Consider the following 18,157-nt stretch of genomic DNA (forward strand, 5'->3'; position numbering starts at 1 on the left):
CAGAGGCTCGCGCGGACCCGGTCCAAGGCCCGGCCCGGCCCCTCCCCGCCGCGGCGCCTCCGAATCCGCTCGGAAGGCCTCGGGTTTCTGCGGGCGCCGAGGCCCGGGGACGGGCGCCGCGACCGGCTCGCCTCGGGGGCACCTGCCTCTCCCCGCGGCCCGCGAGGGGGACGCCCTCCGCGCCCCACCCCGCCCCGTCGCCCTGGTTACCAGCCGCCGCGGCGCCGCGCCCACAACCTCTCGTCGTTTCCGCCAGAGGCCCAGGACGCTTCCGCTTCCGGGTCATGCCGCGCTTCCGGGCGCCGCCTCGCTTCCGGGCGCCGCCTCATTTCCGGCTGCTGCGGCGCGGCGGCCCAGCCTCGGCCCGGATGCTCCAGACCCGGGACCCCTCCGGGAGCGGCGGTAAGTACCGGGCCAGGGCTCCCGCGGCCCCGCGCTCCGGGCAGGACCGTGGCCCCCAGCGCTGCCCTCCGCCCGGCCTCGCGCTCGGGCTCCCCCTGCCGCCTCCCCTTTCCCCCCTCCCCCGCGGCGTCCCCGCCCCCTCCCTCCTCGGTCGCCCGCCGCTCCCCGCCCCCTCCCCGCCCCTCCCCCGCCGCTCCCCGCCCCCCGTCCTCCGCGGGCCTCCGGGGACCCGCCCCGAGCGGCGGCCTGGCGCCGCGCCCCCGCGCTGAGCGCGCCCTCGGTGCTCCGGCAGGACGTCCGCGCGGGAGCGGGTGACCCAGGCGGCGGGCATGGCTGCGGCCTGGCAGCGCGCGCTGCTGCCGCCGCTGCTGCTGCTGCTGCTGCTGGCCTGGCAGGCGGCGTCCCCGGCGGGCTTCCCGGAGGAGGACGAGGCGCCCGGGGCCTGGGTCCTGCTGCACGTGGTGCAGGGCCAGGTCGGCGCCGGGAACTACAGCTACCTGAGGCTGAGCCACGAGGGCCGGGTGGTGCTGCGCATGCGCAGCGTCAGCGGGGACGCCGACCTCTACGTGTCGGACAGCACGCTGCAGCCCAGCTTCGACGACTACGCGCTGCAGTCCGCGACGTGCGGCGCGGACGCCGTGGCCATCCCCGCGCACTTCCGGCGGCCCGTGGGCATCGGCGTGTACGGGCACCCGTCGCACCGCGAGAGCGCGTTCGAGATGAAGGTGTACCTGGACCGCAGCGCGGAGCCGGCCCCGTTCGCCGACGCGGCGGCCCCGGACGGCGGGGCCCCGGGGCACCGGCACGCGCAGGCCCCCGAGGACGCGCCCCCGGAGGAGGAGTCGGTGCTCTGGACGGTCCTCATCAGCCTCCTGAAGCTGGTGCTGGAGGTCCTGTTCTGAGCCGCGGGCGGGCACGGGCCCCCGGGAAGACCCAGGCCATGCGGTCCTGGCCCCTCGCAGCCCGGACGGACGGACGGACGGGCCAGCGGGGAGTGGGCTCCTCCCGGTGTCCGAATCCCCGTGGCGGGACGCGCGCAATAAAGCGTTTCCCCTCGTTCCGTTCGCTGGCCGCGTGGCTGACCTGACTGCGGGGGCGCGGGGGCGCGGGGGCGTCCGCGGGCGGCCGGACACGCCGGCGCGCTCGGACAGGCGTGGAAGCGCGTCCGGAAGGTCCTCCTTTCCGGGGCTTGGCTCGCTCCCCAGGTCCCGGGAGCGGCGCCCTCCCGGGGTTGCGGACAGACCCGGGTCCCTCCCGTACCGGCCGCCCCGAAGGTGGTCCGGCCCCTTGGAAATCTCCCGGGGCCACCCGTAGTTCAGACCCGCCCATCACCGAGTAACCGCTTCGCCACCCGGGATAGGCCGGAAACAGTTCGGATCAGCCCAGCTTCCCGCAAAGACTAGCCCCTGTGGGGTCAGCGCAGGACCAGCGCCGAAGGTTTCCGACTGCGCTTCTGCATAGAGCCAAAGTACGAAAGAGAGTAAAAACACTTTGGGAAAATGATTATTTCTCTACTTGAACTTGGCTTCAAGGGTAAAAGTAGCTTAGAACAAATCAACTGGCAGATTTTAAGCACGGAGTTAATTTCAGAAATCTTTTATTGGCATAAAATGGAGAATGTAAATAAGTTGGCACCAAATACTTCATTTAAATCCATATTACAATATTGGGTCAAAAATCTATTTTATCCCTCTTTGCTGTTTTTCCCCCTTCTGCCCACTTTCCTGGGTGTTGGGGGGGCTCGCTGACAACAGTCACAAATCCAGCGACCTAGGAGAAAAATTGTTAGTTAATATAGTATGAAATTTAATGTTTTAGGACTGAATTTTAAATCCATTTGGCTCTCCTTTCTTAGCTATCACTAAGGATACTTCTCTGCGGATCTGTGACATGAAGGACACTAACGAGTTTCCTAAGGAGAAAATGGAAACTTCCCTTCATTAGCACGATCAGTATCATGTGAAATTCGGTGCCGGGGGCTGGGGCGGGGGCGATTCTCTACAGTGATACTGATTTTAAAAAGTTTCTACGATCCTTTCTGAAATCCAGTCACTCTCCAACTTCAGAGTTCAATACAGAAATCCTCAGATAAAACCTGTTACAGAGTTTGGCTTGTCTTCAGCCTCCCTCCGCTGCCCAGTGGCAGCCCCGAGGCCGGGCGCACACCAGACACAGCACTTTAAGCTGACCAGGGATGAGCTGTGCCGCGTACTCCCGTCCGAGTCAAGTCGCCTGCTTCTTAATGGTTCCCAGGAAACTGAGCTCGAGGCATGTATTTTATAAAAGTATTATACAGCGTTAACTATGCAAATAAGTTCTAAATTTACACAATTATGTGTAATATTTTAGTCCAATTACTGTGATTTATTCTCCAACTCTGTGTTCATTCCAAAGTTATCTGGAATTGTCATGCTGCCTCATTTTATAGAAATCTGGTTTAATATTTATAAAGGCACAGCGGTCGTTTTTGTTAAGTTTCTGAATAGATGAGCTAAAAATAAAATCAAGGCTTTGAAACAAATTGATGCTCTTGCTTTTAGTTCTTCCAGTGGAAAGACATGAGTTCCCTGTACGGTGAACTCTGCTTCCAGCACCTGGATGGGACATCCCATTTTTTACTCGGGTCACCTAGCAAAGAAAAGCAGGTGGACGTTATCTGGATAATCACAGCTTTGGTCACGTCTTATGAACAGAAGGATCTTTATGGTGTTTATGCGGAGCCTTTAAAAAAACGCTGGGATAATCCCTTCACTCAAAGATAATGTTCCTCCTTTTTCCAGTCTTTACCTGATGGAATAGCACCAAGGCCCACACAAAAAGTATGATAACCTCTGTCACACACATCACAGAACATCATTTCTTCTTCATGGTGGGGCTGTCCACATACAATGCAAGTTTTACATTCCATACATTGCCATGGGTAGGTCTTAATCATAGAAACAAGCTCCATGGTCATATCCAGGCAAGAAGGATGGCCTAAACCAAAACCAACATTAGTATTTCACAAAAGAATTTTGAACTTAATATGGCATAATAAAATGCTAGTTTGCTTCAAGTTCACGAGTATGGCTACAATGTTGAATCACCAAAGAAATGAAAATATAAGAAGTAGAGAAAAATACATGGGCTTCTTCTATATATTTGATGATTCTTTGATTCAGGTCTAGCTGACAACTAAAACTCCTGGCTTTGGAAGCAACGAATAGGGCGGTTACAATGCGAAGAAGACAGGTCAGTACTCACCACTATTGTCACACTGGGAGCAGTGTATGAGGGATTCAGCCTTCCCTTTCTTGTTGGACTCCTTACCCTTCAGACAAATTCCACATAGAGCATTTGGAATGACCTTTGGCTGGAAGGGTAGAAGAGGGCTATAAATTCATGCCAGAAGAACTTACTGTGGGTTCATAAGGAATTGTGACTGCCTTATCTTTACTCTTGGCTAACTTGCTAACGAGGACCTTTTGGAAGGGCCCAACTTGAGAGCCAGCTTTCAACATACAATGGCCTCCCGACTAAAGCCTCAGATCTCTTTTAAAAATTCTGTCAACAACGTGATCTCGTGTTAGGATTAAATGGAGCATCCTACACTCCCTTCGTGAACTAGAAGGGAAGACTACAACGAAAAATTGCTCTATTACCGGGAAGAGGAAATCCAGGTACCAAATGACCATTACGTGTATAGTCGGGCTTACCGGAAAACGGAAGGCTCCGTGTGGAGCAGCTTACATACTGGTCTTGTTTAAAAACGGACTGTTTTCCGAAGTTGTAAAAACAGATCTATGAAATCTAAGTTACAAGAATCATTGTTTTAACATTTTTAATTGAAAGATGTCTCATCCATACGTTGTCATGTGCATAAGTGTTTCTGGAAACCAAGCTGTGGTTATTTCCTTTGCGTATCTAATAATAAAAGAGCCTGTGCTTAGGGAGAAAGCATTCCACATGAGATACAAAACATAAAAGAGGAAAGTAAGTTTTCAGACAAGCCAAAAAAAAAAAAAAACTTAAAAAAAAAATCACAGACACCCTCATATTCTTGAGTACCATTCACTGTGCAGCTTAAAGACTTGCTCAATCCGATGAAAGCACTTGGGCTTTAAAATAACACTGAGCAACACACTGGAAAGGACGAACAAGAAAAGATGCAGGGCACCTACGGTCGTTGGGGAGGGAGAACATACAAACACCACAGCTCTGACCACAGTGAGACGACGTTCATTCACGCTACTTGAACACGTAAGTGACGGAGGCAGAGAAGGAAGGGCGCGCACGGGCCAAGGAGGAGACGGGCCGGCCGATGTGCGCACAGGACCTGCGGGAGATGCTCTTCAGCAGGACTGTGGTATGTTTTATTCCAACCCCGCCAAACGCATCTTCTCTGTCCCTCTCCTAAGTTACTGAAACAAAGAGGAGCCTCAAGGAAACTCCACCTTCGTATACAGCATTCCAGCTTTGGAATGTCTCCCTGCCACCTTCAAAACCTGTTAGGCCTAAACAATTTGTTCTTAATTCTTTAAATTTTTTATGTTTTAAATTGTCTTTCTTTGCAAAAGATGACAGAGGCATTCAAAAATAATTTTTGGCTTATTTATTTAAAAAAAGTCAACCTTATACATAAATATAATAAAAACAGTAACTCTAAACAATCACACATGTCTCTACAAAATAATAAATATGGAAGTTAAAACATACATAGAGAACTTTCCCGTTAACTATTCTACATCTCCTGTACGTGTGTCCTCATACCCTGCTCCCCCAACAAACGGATCATGTCCCATGCTCGCACCGTGTGCGTCTCACAGTGCAGTTACCCTCCACTGCTGCTGCCACATTCTAATAAGCAGGAGGTTCTCTCTGTGTTTCCTACACCTAAATACAAAACACCCGGAAGTGCACTTCTATGATCCAAGTTCTGATCTGGTGCTGACCACACCTGTAACTGCCATAACACACAGCAGAAAGCTCTCTCGATACACCGAAATAAGAACTCTTGGCCATGGCACCTGCACTGAATGTAAAAGACAGACTTATTTAATACTTGTAGTTGAAGTTAGATACTGGCATACCAAGTACTTGAATATCTCTCACTGAAGTCAGGGACATAACTACACAGTATTAAATTCTAAAAGAACTCCTTATAGGAGATCCTTTACAAACGTCAAAAAGGAATCAAACACAAGCTCGTCATTCACATTCTAGAGCAATTCAAGTTCTACAGCCATTAAAATATACATTAAACACCTATGATAAAAAGGGACACCAAGAAAATCCTAGGTTTACTTCTAAGCTTAAAATCATAATATTTTGTTGAGCCACTTAAAATTTTTCTTACCCAATAGTCTTCATCTTGATGAAAAGAGGGAGTGACAGGGGTGGAGAAGGGAGAGAGAAAGAGAGAAAGAGCTTTGTAGCATTTCCTATGGCAATTCCTTGCTCACTCAAGCACTCCGAGCTCTCTGAGAAGCCACGCTGCTCACAGCCAGGACCGCCAGCCGGGAAGCTCGTCTCTGACGGAGACTCCTCCCACGGAGGAGGAAGGGAACCGCGCGCGGAACTCCCGCGGCGACTGACGGAACAGACCCTGTGTCTGACTGCTCTACCTCTAGTAACTGCAACATCAAAGCTTCACTATTGACAAGAACATTAAAATACCCATCCTAATGGTTCTCAGCATCTCAAATAAAAGGCTCACAATACACTGACTTTCCTGCTCGGGAAAGAACCAAAGATAAGGGAGACTTTCACGGTAACACTAATATAGTATAGACTTTAATTATAAACTTGTCGCATAGGCCTGAATCCTAACAATTATGCTTTCACTGCAGGTTAATGTAACCTAAACAATACTGTCCTACTAATTAAGGGCAAGCACTAGTGAATCTTATTAAGCAAGACATCAGATACGTCGTCATTTCTTGTAACTCCAACATATTTATATATATATGACCTTCAGCTTGTCAGCACCCGAATATTTAGGCACATCTTGGCTTATTAATATTTTTCATAGAGAGGTTACTTTTAACAAACATGTCCATATTAATGTATTAAGTCTAGATACTGGTTGTTCCAAACTTTGAAACACCTGAAACATTTTTAGGTGCTAAAAATGTTCACAGAAATTATAAAATGTATATTTTGCATATTACACTCCCTTGAGTAATATCAATTTAGGTTAATCTATAGGATTTCTTCTAGATTAAATCAATGATACTGTGGAATAATTCTTCTTTTTCAGCCTCTATTAAAACATGTATCTCACCACTCTCCCCTCCGAACCCAGGATGAACCCAGGCTTGTGGTGAACGGTCTCCTCCGTGCTCAGTGCCCTCCGCGGCGCACGGCAGGCTAGCTTTCCAAGACTAACTCTTTGGACTTCACTTGCTTTCAATTATGAAGCATTAATTTACAGCTTTTACATTTAAAAAATTAGGTAAGCTATCTGTGTAAAAACAAGTATAAAATCGCACATCTGCGGCCTATTCAAGCCATCCCTGGAAGCCGACCTTTGCCAAACGAAGCTTAAGATTTGCTTGCCACAGGCTGAAAAAACATATATTTTTAAACTGATTATATAAAGGCATCTTCAAACTGAATGTGGATTAAACACACTAATTTGCTAAGTTGCTTTATTTACTTCAGGAAAAGAAAGGCGAGCGGACCGCAAGAAGGGTCCAGCGGGGGAAGGGAAGTTGGCCGGTAGCCCGCACGCACCTGTTTCTCAAGATCATCCACCGCGACCCCAATCCTGACACAAGACAAGATGGTTCAACAGTCCCACTCAGCAAACCACTCCCTCGCCTTACTCTAAGACGCTCCTTCCAAACACCTTCATAACCACAATAAAAGGCATAATCTGATAGAACCCGGACTGTATGAATGGTCTATCTTACCATTACTGTCCAGAACGTAAAACCGTGCAGCTGATGTCACCTCTTCCAGGACGTTCCAAACCCCCCACGCAGGGGTAAGGCTACTCACCTCTCACCTAGACTTCTGAAGGGGAAGACGCTGACAGAAACATGGCTGAGAGCACACGGCCTTACTCTGAGCCAGGCTACGTCACTAAATGGTGCCTACATCGCGGTCCTGGAGTTAGAGACGCTATGTGCCAAGGCTACGCTACAAATCACCACAGTGTAAGTGACAGGTCGTACTACTTTCCGTTGCAGAGTCAGCTAAATTTGGCCAACAGATCAAATATTCACGGGATAAAACCCAGATCTCTTTCCGGAAGAGGCAGCTTATTCTAAGAGCCCATCCACCCGTCCCTCACAGCTCAGCTCTGCTCAACACTAGCATGTTTTAGACGTCAGATAGTGACGTTCTTTACTCCAAGGAAACAAACTATAAAGTTCTGCCTACGAAATAAAATTTTTTTAAAAACCCATACTTGCCTGGTTATTGTTTAAAAGTCAAAAAAAGATTTTCTTATAAATTGTACATCTCCAGAAACAGAAGCTGAACCAGAGGCCAAAGTGACAGCAAAGCCACCAAGAAAAGAGAGCAGAAGAGAAGGCAGCCGACAGAGGGCACACACCACAGAACAGCGAGTGGGGGGCGGCAGGCAGAGCTCCCCCGCTCTGGAGGTCAGAGTTAAAACTATGTCGGGGAAAGAGGCTGGTCAGGAAGGAAGCAGAGTCAGGGGCTTTTTTCTTCTACCTTGTACCCAGGGACTGACTTGGACAGTACAGAACGTTTGGAAGCGTCTTTTCTTGGAGTAGCAGCTTTGTCCTTGGATCTCTGTCTTCCCTGGAAAGGCTCCTCCTGGCCGTCAGGAAGGCCTTCCCCCTCGGACACGTTGCCGGAGGAGCTGTCCTGGAGGTCACAAACACAAACAGAAATTCCTTGGAATGCACAGACTGGACTGTGATTTGTAAAAAGTTTTAAAGTTCCATCAATCTAAAAATAAAAAGCTAAATAGAAAAAGCTTTTTCCAGTGCAGACTGAAAGAAGTCGTGTTAAAAGTCACCCACCTGCCTTATGAATACGTGAGAGCTCAGAGCTCACTCCACTCACGCCAGCCAGTACCTTAACGCACCGTCTCCTGACGTAACACGACAGGACTGTCGGCTTTGGTGCTTCAACCACGGGGGGCATTGTTTCAGACAAAAAAACTGCTTAAAGGGGCGCCTGGGTGGCTCAGTGGGTTAAGCCGCTGCCTTCGGCTCCGGTCATGATCTCAGGGTCCTGGGATCAAGTCCCACATCGGGCTCTCTGCTCAGTGGGGAGCCTGCCTCCCTCTCTCTCTCTCTCTCTCTCTCTCTGCCTGCCTCTCGGCCTACTTGTGATTTCTCTCTGTCAAATAAATAAATAAAATCTTTAGGGGAAAAAAAAAAAAAACTGCTTAAAAAATACACTGTCTTAGATAAGTGTGGGTATTCTTCCTGAGTAGTGAGTGTCACGGGTTCTTCAAGCTCCGTCTTGCATCCCACACAAGTCCTCATGACAGTATCTGACATACTTTATATGTTCAAAGTTTAACACTTGGATATCTCATCACTGAATTCTTCATCTATTAATTTAAAATTTTCTAGTTAAATAAAAATGTTATGCTCAAGTAAATTATGAAAATTTTAAGTGAGAAAATTAGGTCATCCATAACTACTCTGATAAACATTCTGAGACAACCCCTGGAAACGTGAATGCATCAGTTGTGTGTCTGCATAAATACCCAGATTCACACATGCACACACTCAAACATTTACCCCACCTACACGTATCCCTCATTTTATTAGAACACTGGTGGGGCACCTGGGTGGCTCAGTCAGCTAAGCGACTGACTCTTGGTTTTGGCTGAGGTCAGAGTCGTGAGATCGAGCCCCATGTCAGGCTCCACGCTCAGTGTGGAGTCTATTTAAGCTTCTCTCTCTCCCTCTCCTTCTGACCCTCCCCCACTCCACTAAAATAAGTAAGTCTTTAAATAAGATCTTAAACACACACACACACACACACACACACACACACAGGATTCCACTGAGTGTGTGTTCATGGGTTTTTCAACTGTTTTAAGTATTATATGCATTTTACCACATGTCATGTAAATGTAATGTATCACCTTAAATTTATGGACATTAAATTTATTCCTAATTTCCATTATAAAAAATACTGTTAACACTACAATGGCCATGTTTTTCCTAATTAAATTTTATCCTTCAGGTAAACTCTGTTAGTATATTTGCTAGGTCAAATTCTGTGGAAGTTAAAAATCTTGGTATAAACTGTTAAATGCTCTCCTGAAATGCTGGATTACTTTTTTTAAAAGATTATATTTATTTATTTGACAGAGAAAGAGAGATCACAAGTAGGCAGAGAGGCAGGCAGAGAGAGAGAGGGAAGCAGGCTCCCCGCTGAGCAGAGAGCCCGATGCAGGGCTGGATCCCAGGACCCTGAGATCATGACCTGGACTGAAGGCAGCGGCTTAACCCACTGAGCCCCCCAAGCGCCCCACAGACTACTACGGCAGAGTGAGTAAAAATCAACCCCAATATATCCTGCTTCCGCCGCAGCTCCCCTTTTACCAGTAGGACAGGAAAAAGTGGCGCCATCGCTTTAATATCTGAAGAGCATCTCATTTTACGTAACACGTATCATCAAATATTCTAGAAGTTGTTGCTGCCCATGTAACAGAGCGCACTCTCGGGCGCAGGCTGGCTGTAAGGAGGGCTAAAATGGCCAGAGCCGCTCAGCGCGCCGCGCCCGATCACATCGAACCCTCTGCTCTCCTTCACCCTCCACCGAGCACACTAACTCTCCCCAGTCATGCAACTGCGTTTTGCTTTAAAAAGAGGGGAAAAAAAAAAGTCGTACAAGAAAAACCTACATAATAACACCTTCAAATTTTCCTATAGGAAATCTAAATTATTAATTAAGCTGTAGGACGGGGTGCCTTGTGGGCTAAGCGTCTGCCTTTGGCTAAGATCCCGAGGTCCTGGGACGAAGCCCAGAGTGGGGAATCGCGGCTCAGCAGGGAGCTTGATCGTCCCTCTCCTCCTGCTTGTGCTCTCCGTCACCGTATGTCTCTCTCTCAGATAAATACAAAAAATATTTTTTTTAAAAATTAAGCAATAGGAACACAAGTTCATGTACTCCCCAAACCAGGACAGTTCAACACAGGACTGTAAACTCATGTCCAGTGCCCTTTTGGAACCTGCCTGTGATAACCTGAAAGGCAACTTTAAAAAATAAAACTTACCAAAGGCCATCCATAGCCTGTCTCTAATAATGCACAGAATAAATAATTTTCCTGATGAAAGCATTCAGGAAAGCACATGCAACTGCCCCTTTTCAAAAAGAGGGTGGCGATGCACGTTCCATTCAACATCTGGGAAAGCGATCAGCAAACCCTCTAGGGGAAGGGGCACCTCCTGGTGAAGACCAGCACTCCTACCGAAGTCCCTTTGTGTTTCTGTTTCTCGTCGCCTCGACTGTCCTCGGCATCGTCCGAGTCACCATCACTGTCAAGGGCCGGCAGCTCGGGGTCCAGGGGGGGCTCGTAGAGCGCAGTGTTGAGCGGCAGATACCGCAGCTCATCCGGGGAGTACCTGCGGCTCAGAGAAGCGACCGTCAGTTGCCGTCTGTGAGGAACAGGGCTGCTCTAACCCACGAGCTCCAAACGCAGCCCACTGTGCCTGCTAGCCCAGCTACTTCTGGAAAATGACTACAGATGTGACAAGGAAGTTTTCATTGTTACCAAGTAGGAAAAGTAATAAAAAGCTTAAACGTTTTTGCACCAGACTAAGAGTGTAATATGCGTATTTGATTCTTATTATCAAGATCATGTCTCTCTCCTTCATCTTCAACCCAAAAAGAGGGGAAAGAAGTCAGCAGACTAAAGCGGGAACCGTGGCAATTAAGGACCCTGCACAGAAGCCATGCGGCCCGAGCGCCCCAGCCCTGCTCCCCGAGTTATCACTGCTGCTCTACCCGGGGGGGGGGGGGGGGGGGGGGGGCCCCCCCGCCCCCCCCCCCCGGGGCGGCGCCCCCCGCACGGGGGCCCCCCCCCCCCCCCCCCCCCCGGGGCCCCCCGGCCCCCGCCGGGGGGGGGGGGGGGGGGGGGAGTGACGACCCGGCCGCCTCCCCGGCGGACGAGGCCGCATCAACGGATGCACTGCCGCACGCCAGTACGCGGTCCACATTATTGAAGAAACAAATGAACCCTTTGTGTCTGACACTAGAGATCAGCAGCAGCCACACCAGAGGACACATCTGGGTCACTCCCACCCACAGGCCACCCTTGCCCACATCACCCCCTGTCCAAACCCTGCAATCTGCGTTCAGCACTGCCTAGCAGACACAGCAAAAAGCAAAGGCCTGCTACCCTGGCATATCGCTTTTAAGTCTGCTGGCCCAGAAGTGAAATTAGTCTGCTAACGCATGATTTAAATATGACTTTCTATTTTACACACTAGCCTTTAAGGAACAGTCTCTTTCCTCAAGAACGTAAGGTTTAAGGCTGATGTAAAAGCTGAGATTCTCAAACAACATGCCCCTGCTAGCCTGAGTTTCCACGACGATCCGTCGGGAACGCCAGACGAGCAACACTCTCGCTCGCCGGGTGCGCGCAGCAGCAGCAGCAGGGGCGGGCGTGCGGCGGGGACAAGCAGGTGGTCGCGCCCGTCGGGCGGCCACTCTGCTCAATGGTCATAAAACCAGTGAGTACCTTTTGTAGTATTCCTGAAACTGTCCGGGGATGAGGGCCACCGGGTAGGAGCTGACCTTGGTTCGCTCTGTCGGCAACACTCTGTACTTCCCTTGAGGCACCTGGATGACCTGGGTTAAGGTGAAGAGAAATGCAACACTGACTGCGCCTCGGGATCAAGGTTTTAGAGCACGGTGCCACCCGTTCTCCGCGGCACCCCCTCCCCGGCAGGAGACATTAGGAACCAGAGCCCGAGGACACAGGACAGTGTTTCTCGCTATACAGGGAAGTCGCATCTGGCTCATCGCAGCCATCAGTGCTGAGGGACACGCGTGCGCTTCTGCCCCCGCAGAGAGCAGGGGGCCTGGGCAACGCCACGCGCGTCCTCATCTACGGAACGAGAAGAGCGAGCTTCAGCCTCACGTGGCAACTGAGTCTTACGTGAACGGAGATGGAAATTTCTTAAAAGAACCTTTGGGACAAGCAGCAGGATATCGACCTCAGAGCAAACCACACGTCCCTCCCTCCTCTCTCTGCCTCGCGCACACACACACGCACACACACTCACACACAGAAGCAAGCAGAGTATTACAGGCACATGGTCAGAAGTTCTGTCTTAACTTCTGGGGCAGAAAAGGACACGCTCCTGGTACAGAACAACAGCGGTTCCGCAGAGCAGGCCCCGCCCGCTCTGCCCCGGGAGCGCTAGGGAGGCTCGGAGCTCAGAATGCGAAGCAGCCCTACGTGCGTCTGCAAGTCGAAGTAAGCTCGTCGCTCCTCCATACGCTCCCGGTTCAAGTTGCTGTTAAATTCGGCTGCTTTTTTGGCAGCTTTCTTAATGTACTCAGGCACTTTGCTGGCTTCAACTTTCTGAGTGTTCTGTTGTTGCAGTTGCTGAAATAAAAGTATGACAGTGGGAAGTCACATGTGACTGCACATGTCACTCTCCCCAACCGAGTAAGAGATGCCAGTCACCTCAATACTTACAGAATACTCTTTATAATGATCTGTAATTCGCTGACGCTCTTTCTCTTGTAAAATAACAGAGTACTCAGCATGTTTGGCTGGATATTCTTTTATCATTAAATCAATCACTTCATCACTGCGCAATGCTGTTAAACCTATTTTACACCAAAAAAAGGTAAAAAAAAAAAAAAAAAACCTCTTTTAAGGCTGTGAGCAAAAGTAGTTTTCAAAATTTGCTTTTTCTTTAATCTACTCTATATTTAAAGTTTTCCAGTAGTCAAGGGAAAATACTGTAATACATTTAAAAAAAAAAACAATATTCATAATATAAGGTCAAACACTTAAAAAAGGAAACTCATCAAGTTGCAAAGGAAAATAAATCAATTTTTCAACCACATTTTTTTAAGATTCAACATACTACAAACATATACCCTTTATTAAAAGCAATGGCTAAATAACGGTGCATACTAACTACAGGCCACTGAAGATTAAGGATTATCCTTAATCTAATATCCTTAACTAAGGAAGGATATTAGAAGAAAACGAGTTTTTCAGTAGTCTTTTGTACTTAGTTTTGCAGTACTCAGTCTTCAAACTCAGTACACTAGGAATATTACATGGAGTCCATTCACACTCCACGAGAAGCACCAGCACACACGCAAGTCATACAGGCCATTTTCAAAAGTCAGAGCATCGCATCAGACCAACTGCTATGATGAACAACCATGGTTTCACATTAAAAAGTAGCCACGGTGCATTAAAAATGTTTATGAAAGAAAAACTGGCAACAAAGCATGGAGATAATCACACGGAACAAAAAACAGAGCAAAATGTGCATCACTAGAGATAAAGACCAAGACTTGTAAAAACTACCATACAAATTTTGCACACACCCTCACACACACTTCTATGAAATGTTATGTCATTCTCCTTTTTTTGTTTTTAACAAAAACCAAATATAAACAAGTTAGCACTTAAATAGTTCAATCTATGCCATTAATTTTGTAAAACACTTTAAATTTAGCAAAGAGGACAAACCCCCATGCAGTGTCTCCTCATAAACACCTAGCTTTCAGAATCCCCGTTCAGAGCCTCTGTTACCTAGAGTACACTGCGTCTCCGTGATGACATTCAGCTCCCGCAGGTAGAGTTTCTCCTTATGGGACAAATCTCGTCGCTCTAAATCTCCAAAGAAAAGAACAAAAGACTATGAAAAATAGTCTTTTGCATTTGTAACATTATGCATTTTTCAAACTTTTAAAAACTTAAAAACCTTTTTAAGATTTTTTTTAAAAAGTTAAATTCTTTATGGACTTAAAAAAGTACTGCGTGTTATATATTCCAAAGATTACTAAGGAGACCACGCAAATAATCTTACAAATTCAAGGAATTAAAGCTAAATTAAAGTTGAAAACAGAATAACCCAAAGCAAGAACAGTAACTTGGCTGCACCGACAGCTTTTCTCAAATCCAGACACAGCCCCATGTAGCTGCCTCCCTCACTAAGGCCAGGGAGCAACGGGAAAGAATCAAACTCCTGCTGCTTTCAGCCGCAACAGGACTTATTTCTAAGACTCTTCCCCAGGAAATTCACCTTCCACATTGTCCTTTTAAGTCCATGTATAAGGCATAAGAGCAAGCTGAGAGCGCAGAGAAGTACTGGGTGACAGGAGTAGGGAAAATCAGCAGCAGAACGGACAATGTATTACACATAACCCATACGCAAAGATCCAGAAGCTGTTAACTTATCAAAAACGATTACTAGTAGTTCAAAGTCAGGCTTAATCTGTTACATAAACTAAGACGTAATACCTGGATATTTCCGTTTAAAGGAGGTCACCCCCAAGTATTCACTGACTTGCTCCTGAAGCATATAGTATTCTCCTGTTTCGTCAGGCGGCCACTTGTACTCTATCAAATTTTCTGCTGGGTAGTAGCTAAAGCTAAGCAGAGAAATATGTATTATGCCTTAAATGTGGCTTTTATTAAGTTTTATTCATTTTTATTTTAATGATCTATTTTTGAGTTTTATTTTTAGGAATTTTAGAGAACTACTTTAATTAGTTAGATTCTCATTCAGTGTTCTGACTCTGCCATACATACAAGATCCCCCGGTCTTGTGCGTCCAAGAACACAACAGAACGGGCAGAGGGAGAGAAAGCAAGCAGTGTACGAAAGCCCACAACCACACACCCCAAAGAACCAAGGCTCAGCACGGCCCGCTGTAGAGGAATTCTGTGGCGTAAGAGGTCTACATGGCCAAATCGGTGGCAACGTTCCTCCAGAATTCCCTCTCCTGGGCTCCACACCTACTCCGCTATTTCTCCCGCCCAAGGCGTTTCCCACATGTTGTTCAGCAAGTCAAACAGTTAAGAAAGCAGAACTCCAGAAACCTGTTTCTCAAAGAGCTGAACTATACACCGTACTGTTTGTTCTCCTGAACTCCACAAAGCCAGAAACACAGAACAGACCCGGTGTGAAGGTGCCCTGTCCCAACCCTGCGGACCCGTCCGAGTCCCGGGAACCGGTCCTAGTCCTGACCAGCCAGCGACAGAGCTCCGGACCTGCCAACCCAACCTCTAAATCTCACCAGGGGATACAGCGGCAAGAATAGCATCCAATTAGAAGTAATGACCAAATAGTAGAGTTTTCTCAAAAACAGTGTTGGGAAATCAGATATCCAAATGCAAAAGTGTGAAATTGGACCCTTACCTCCAATCACATTCAAAAACAGATCAACAACCTCAACAGAAGAACCAGACCAGAAAACTCTTGGAAAACACAGCAGAAACTCTCCCTGATCTTAGATTTGGCCACAGGTTCTAGATAGGACATCAAAACCATAAGCAACAAAAGAAAAATGATTTAAACTTCAACAAAATTAAAAATTTTGTGCATCAAAGGACTCTTCCAACAAAGTGAAAAGGCAACCGGCAGAGTAAGAATTGCAGATGGGCAAGAGATGAACACCCAGAACGCATAAAAACCTCCCGCTGTGCAGCAGCAACAGAACAAACAACCCAAGTCAGAAATGCTTTTCTGCATTTCCTCTCCACCCCCCCAAAGGAGCCACAGAGAAGTACTGACAGGTGGTCAACTTCACTGGCCATTTCAGAAATTCAAATGCAAATGACACCGGGCTGCGACTTCACAGCCCGCAGGATGGCCATTCACAGAAGTGGGACAGAACCCACAGCCCTGGACACTGCACCGCTGCTGGGACCAGAACATGAGGTGCTCACTGTGGAAAGCAGCTTGGTGGGTCCTCCAAGTGCTAGACACAGAATCACCGCACGATCGAGCGCTCCTCTCCAAGGGATGCACCCAAAGGGACTGAAAACAGGGACTGAACACTTATTGACCCCGCAGCGTTCACCGCAGCCCAGTTCACAGCAGTCCGAGCGGGAAACCACCCCACTGTCCGTCCGATCAAAGGACAGACTAGAGGCGTCTGTCCACACGAAGGAGCTCAGTTCAGCCCTAAAGAGAAAGAAGGTTCTGACACAGCCTCCAACTGGAGCTTTCAAGAAACGATGCCGAAAGGAGCCGGACACAACAGGACAGAAACTGTAGGATTCCATCTACACGAGGCGAACCCGAAGACGGAGGCTGCCGGCGCCGGGGAAAGAGGCAGTGGCCACGGCCACGGCTTCAGGCCGGCCCCCTTCCGCGCGGTAGAGACGCATGGGGGCGCAGGGGGCGGCTGCAGGGCGCTGGACGCAGCCGGGCCGCTAGTGACACAGCCCAGTGTCACTACGACGGTGGGTTTTCTACGCGGATTTCATCACGATCACGTTCACATCGCAGGGACAGCCAAAGTCCTGCCGCGTCCCGCGCTGCACATGACCCAAGTACTGGTCCTAGTCACTCCCTCGGCCCCGCGGGCCGGGCCGGGCCGGGAGGGTCCGCAGGGCAGCGCGGGAACCGGGGGCAGGGAGAGCACCGTACCCCAGGTCTTGACTGGCCGTCTCACAACTCCGGCAGCTGTCTCCCGAGCCCGTGCGCCGCCGTTTGGATGCGGGCGTCCCGTCGTTGGAGTCGGCGTCGGCGTCACCCTAGACGTCCCGAAGAGCGAAGACGTGAGAGCCGGTAAGGCGGGAGCAAGCGCGGTGACGCATCTCCGCGGACTTGCTGAAAGGCTCCACTTAAGGGCTTTCGAGGGACAAGGATCCTCCCCGCGTCTCCTCGCGGGCGGCAACGCGGGGCGGCGGGACCGGGAAGGAAACTATGAAAATAAACGTGACCCGCACGGTCCCCGGCGGGCGTCCGCGCTCGCCCCGCCTCCCGCGCCGGTTTCTCGCCGGCCCGCAGCGCCCGCGCGAGCCTCCCGCGCCCGGCCCGGAGCTGCGGGGCGGACGGTGCGAGCGGCGCGCCGGGTCGGGCGAGCGAACGCAGCCGCTCACGAGCGTGTCCCCGCCGACGCCCCCCGCCCCGCCGCCGACACACGGCAGGACACGCGGCGGCGCGCGACGAGGACGCACGGGTTTCGGGCCGGGTCCTCCGGCCGCGACTTCGGTCCCGCACGGCGGAGACTGGACGCTCCGCCGGGTCCCCACGGGCACTGCGCCTGCCGGCCGCGGCCCCTCCGTGTCGGCCGACGGAGACGCGGCGCGGGCGCGGGCGCGGGTGCGGGGAAGCACGGCCCAGCGGGGAAGCGCGCCCCGCACGGCCCAGCGGGTCACTCGGCGCCCCCTAAAGTTGGCCGCGACGTGACCGCCGCGCTCGCCCCGCCTCCGAGTGGAACCGCTCGGAAAAGTTAAAAAGGCAAAGTCCCCGCAGCGCGGCAGCACTTCCGCCGGCGGCGCCCCGCGTGCGCTCAGTGCGCCGTGCCGGGGCCTGCGGGGACCGGGGCGTCCCCCCCGCCGCCTGCCCAGCCCCCACCTTCGGCCCCGCGGCTCTCGGGCGCCTCCGGCCGGACACGCGGCGCCCCGAGCTCGCGGACACGGCGCCTCCCGCGCTTCAGCGCCCGGAAGGGCGGCGCGGGGGTCGGGGGGGCCGCGGGCTGCTGCGGTGCCCGGCGAAGTTCGCGGGCGACGGGGGCTCCCGCCGACCCAACGCAGGCCCCGCGCCGCCCCGCAGCCTCCGGGCCGCTTTCCCCGCTCGCGGCCGGGACGCCGCACCCCGGGGGCCGCTTCCGCCCGGCGCGCT

General features: G+C 50.6%; 3 protein-coding genes across 4 annotated transcripts in view; 1 reads left to right on the forward strand and 2 right to left on the reverse strand.

Moving 5' to 3' along the window:
• The window catches only part of WDR27 (WD repeat domain 27), a 144,395-nt gene extending 143,813 nt beyond the window's left edge, over window positions 1–582 (reverse strand). The window contains exon 1 of the mRNA XM_059401452.1: window positions 211–582. Within this exon, the coding sequence (XP_059257435.1) occupies window positions 211–286 (76 nt within the window). The 5' untranslated portion in view covers window positions 287–582. The remainder of the gene's footprint in view (window positions 1–210) is intronic.
• C5H6orf120 (chromosome 5 C6orf120 homolog) lies at window positions 320–1,466 on the forward strand. The gene is made up of 2 exons (XM_059401463.1): window positions 320–402; window positions 695–1,466. The coding sequence occupies exon 2, from the start codon at window positions 732–734 to the stop codon at window positions 1,302–1,304; it is 573 nt and encodes a 190-aa protein (XP_059257446.1). The 5' UTR covers window positions 320–402; window positions 695–731; the 3' UTR covers window positions 1,305–1,466.
• Window positions 1,467–1,982: 516 nt separating this feature from the next.
• On the reverse strand, window positions 1,983–17,908 carry PHF10 (PHD finger protein 10). 2 transcript variants are annotated; one of them, XM_059401462.1, is made up of 12 exons: window positions 17,891–17,908; window positions 16,958–17,064; window positions 14,822–14,952; window positions 14,111–14,194; window positions 13,031–13,164; window positions 12,788–12,937; window positions 12,065–12,174; window positions 10,793–10,946; window positions 8,065–8,220; window positions 3,646–3,754; window positions 3,190–3,378; window positions 1,983–2,172 (listed from the first exon to the last, which is right to left on the reverse strand). In XM_059401462.1, exons 3-12 carry the CDS (start codon window positions 14,880–14,882, stop codon window positions 2,087–2,089), a joined length of 1,233 nt encoding a protein of 410 aa, XP_059257445.1. In that variant the 5' UTR covers window positions 14,883–14,952; window positions 16,958–17,064; window positions 17,891–17,908; the 3' UTR covers window positions 1,983–2,086. The 2 variants fall into 2 exon arrangements, with proteins under 2 accessions (XP_059257445.1, XP_059257443.1); XM_059401460.1 differs by lacking the exon at window positions 17,891–17,908 and having other exon boundaries at window positions 14,111–14,188; window positions 16,958–17,061.
• Window positions 17,909–18,157: the final 249 nt, after the last annotated feature.

This window comes from Mustela nigripes, chromosome 5 (assembly GCF_022355385.1).
Source record: "Mustela nigripes isolate SB6536 chromosome 5, MUSNIG.SB6536, whole genome shotgun sequence".
Classification (NCBI taxonomy): Eukaryota; Metazoa; Chordata; class Mammalia; order Carnivora; family Mustelidae; genus Mustela; species Mustela nigripes.

Coding starts and splice junctions, on each gene's coding strand:
- C5H6orf120 (XM_059401463.1), top strand. CDS start 732: ATGGCTGCGGCCTGGCAGCGCGCGCTGCTGCCGCCGCTGCTGCTGCTG.
- PHF10 (XM_059401462.1), bottom strand. CDS start 14,882: ATGCTTCAGGAGCAAGTCAGTGAATACTTGGGGGTGACCTCCTTTAAA. Junction 14,195..14,821: donor CTTTAAACGGAAATATCCAG/GTATTACGTCTT, acceptor TTTTCTTTGGAG/ATTTAGAGCGACGAGATTTG. Junction 3,755..8,064: donor AGTCAGTCCCTGGGTACAAG/GTAGAAGAAAAA, acceptor CTACCCTTCCAG/CCAAAGGTCATTCCAAATGC.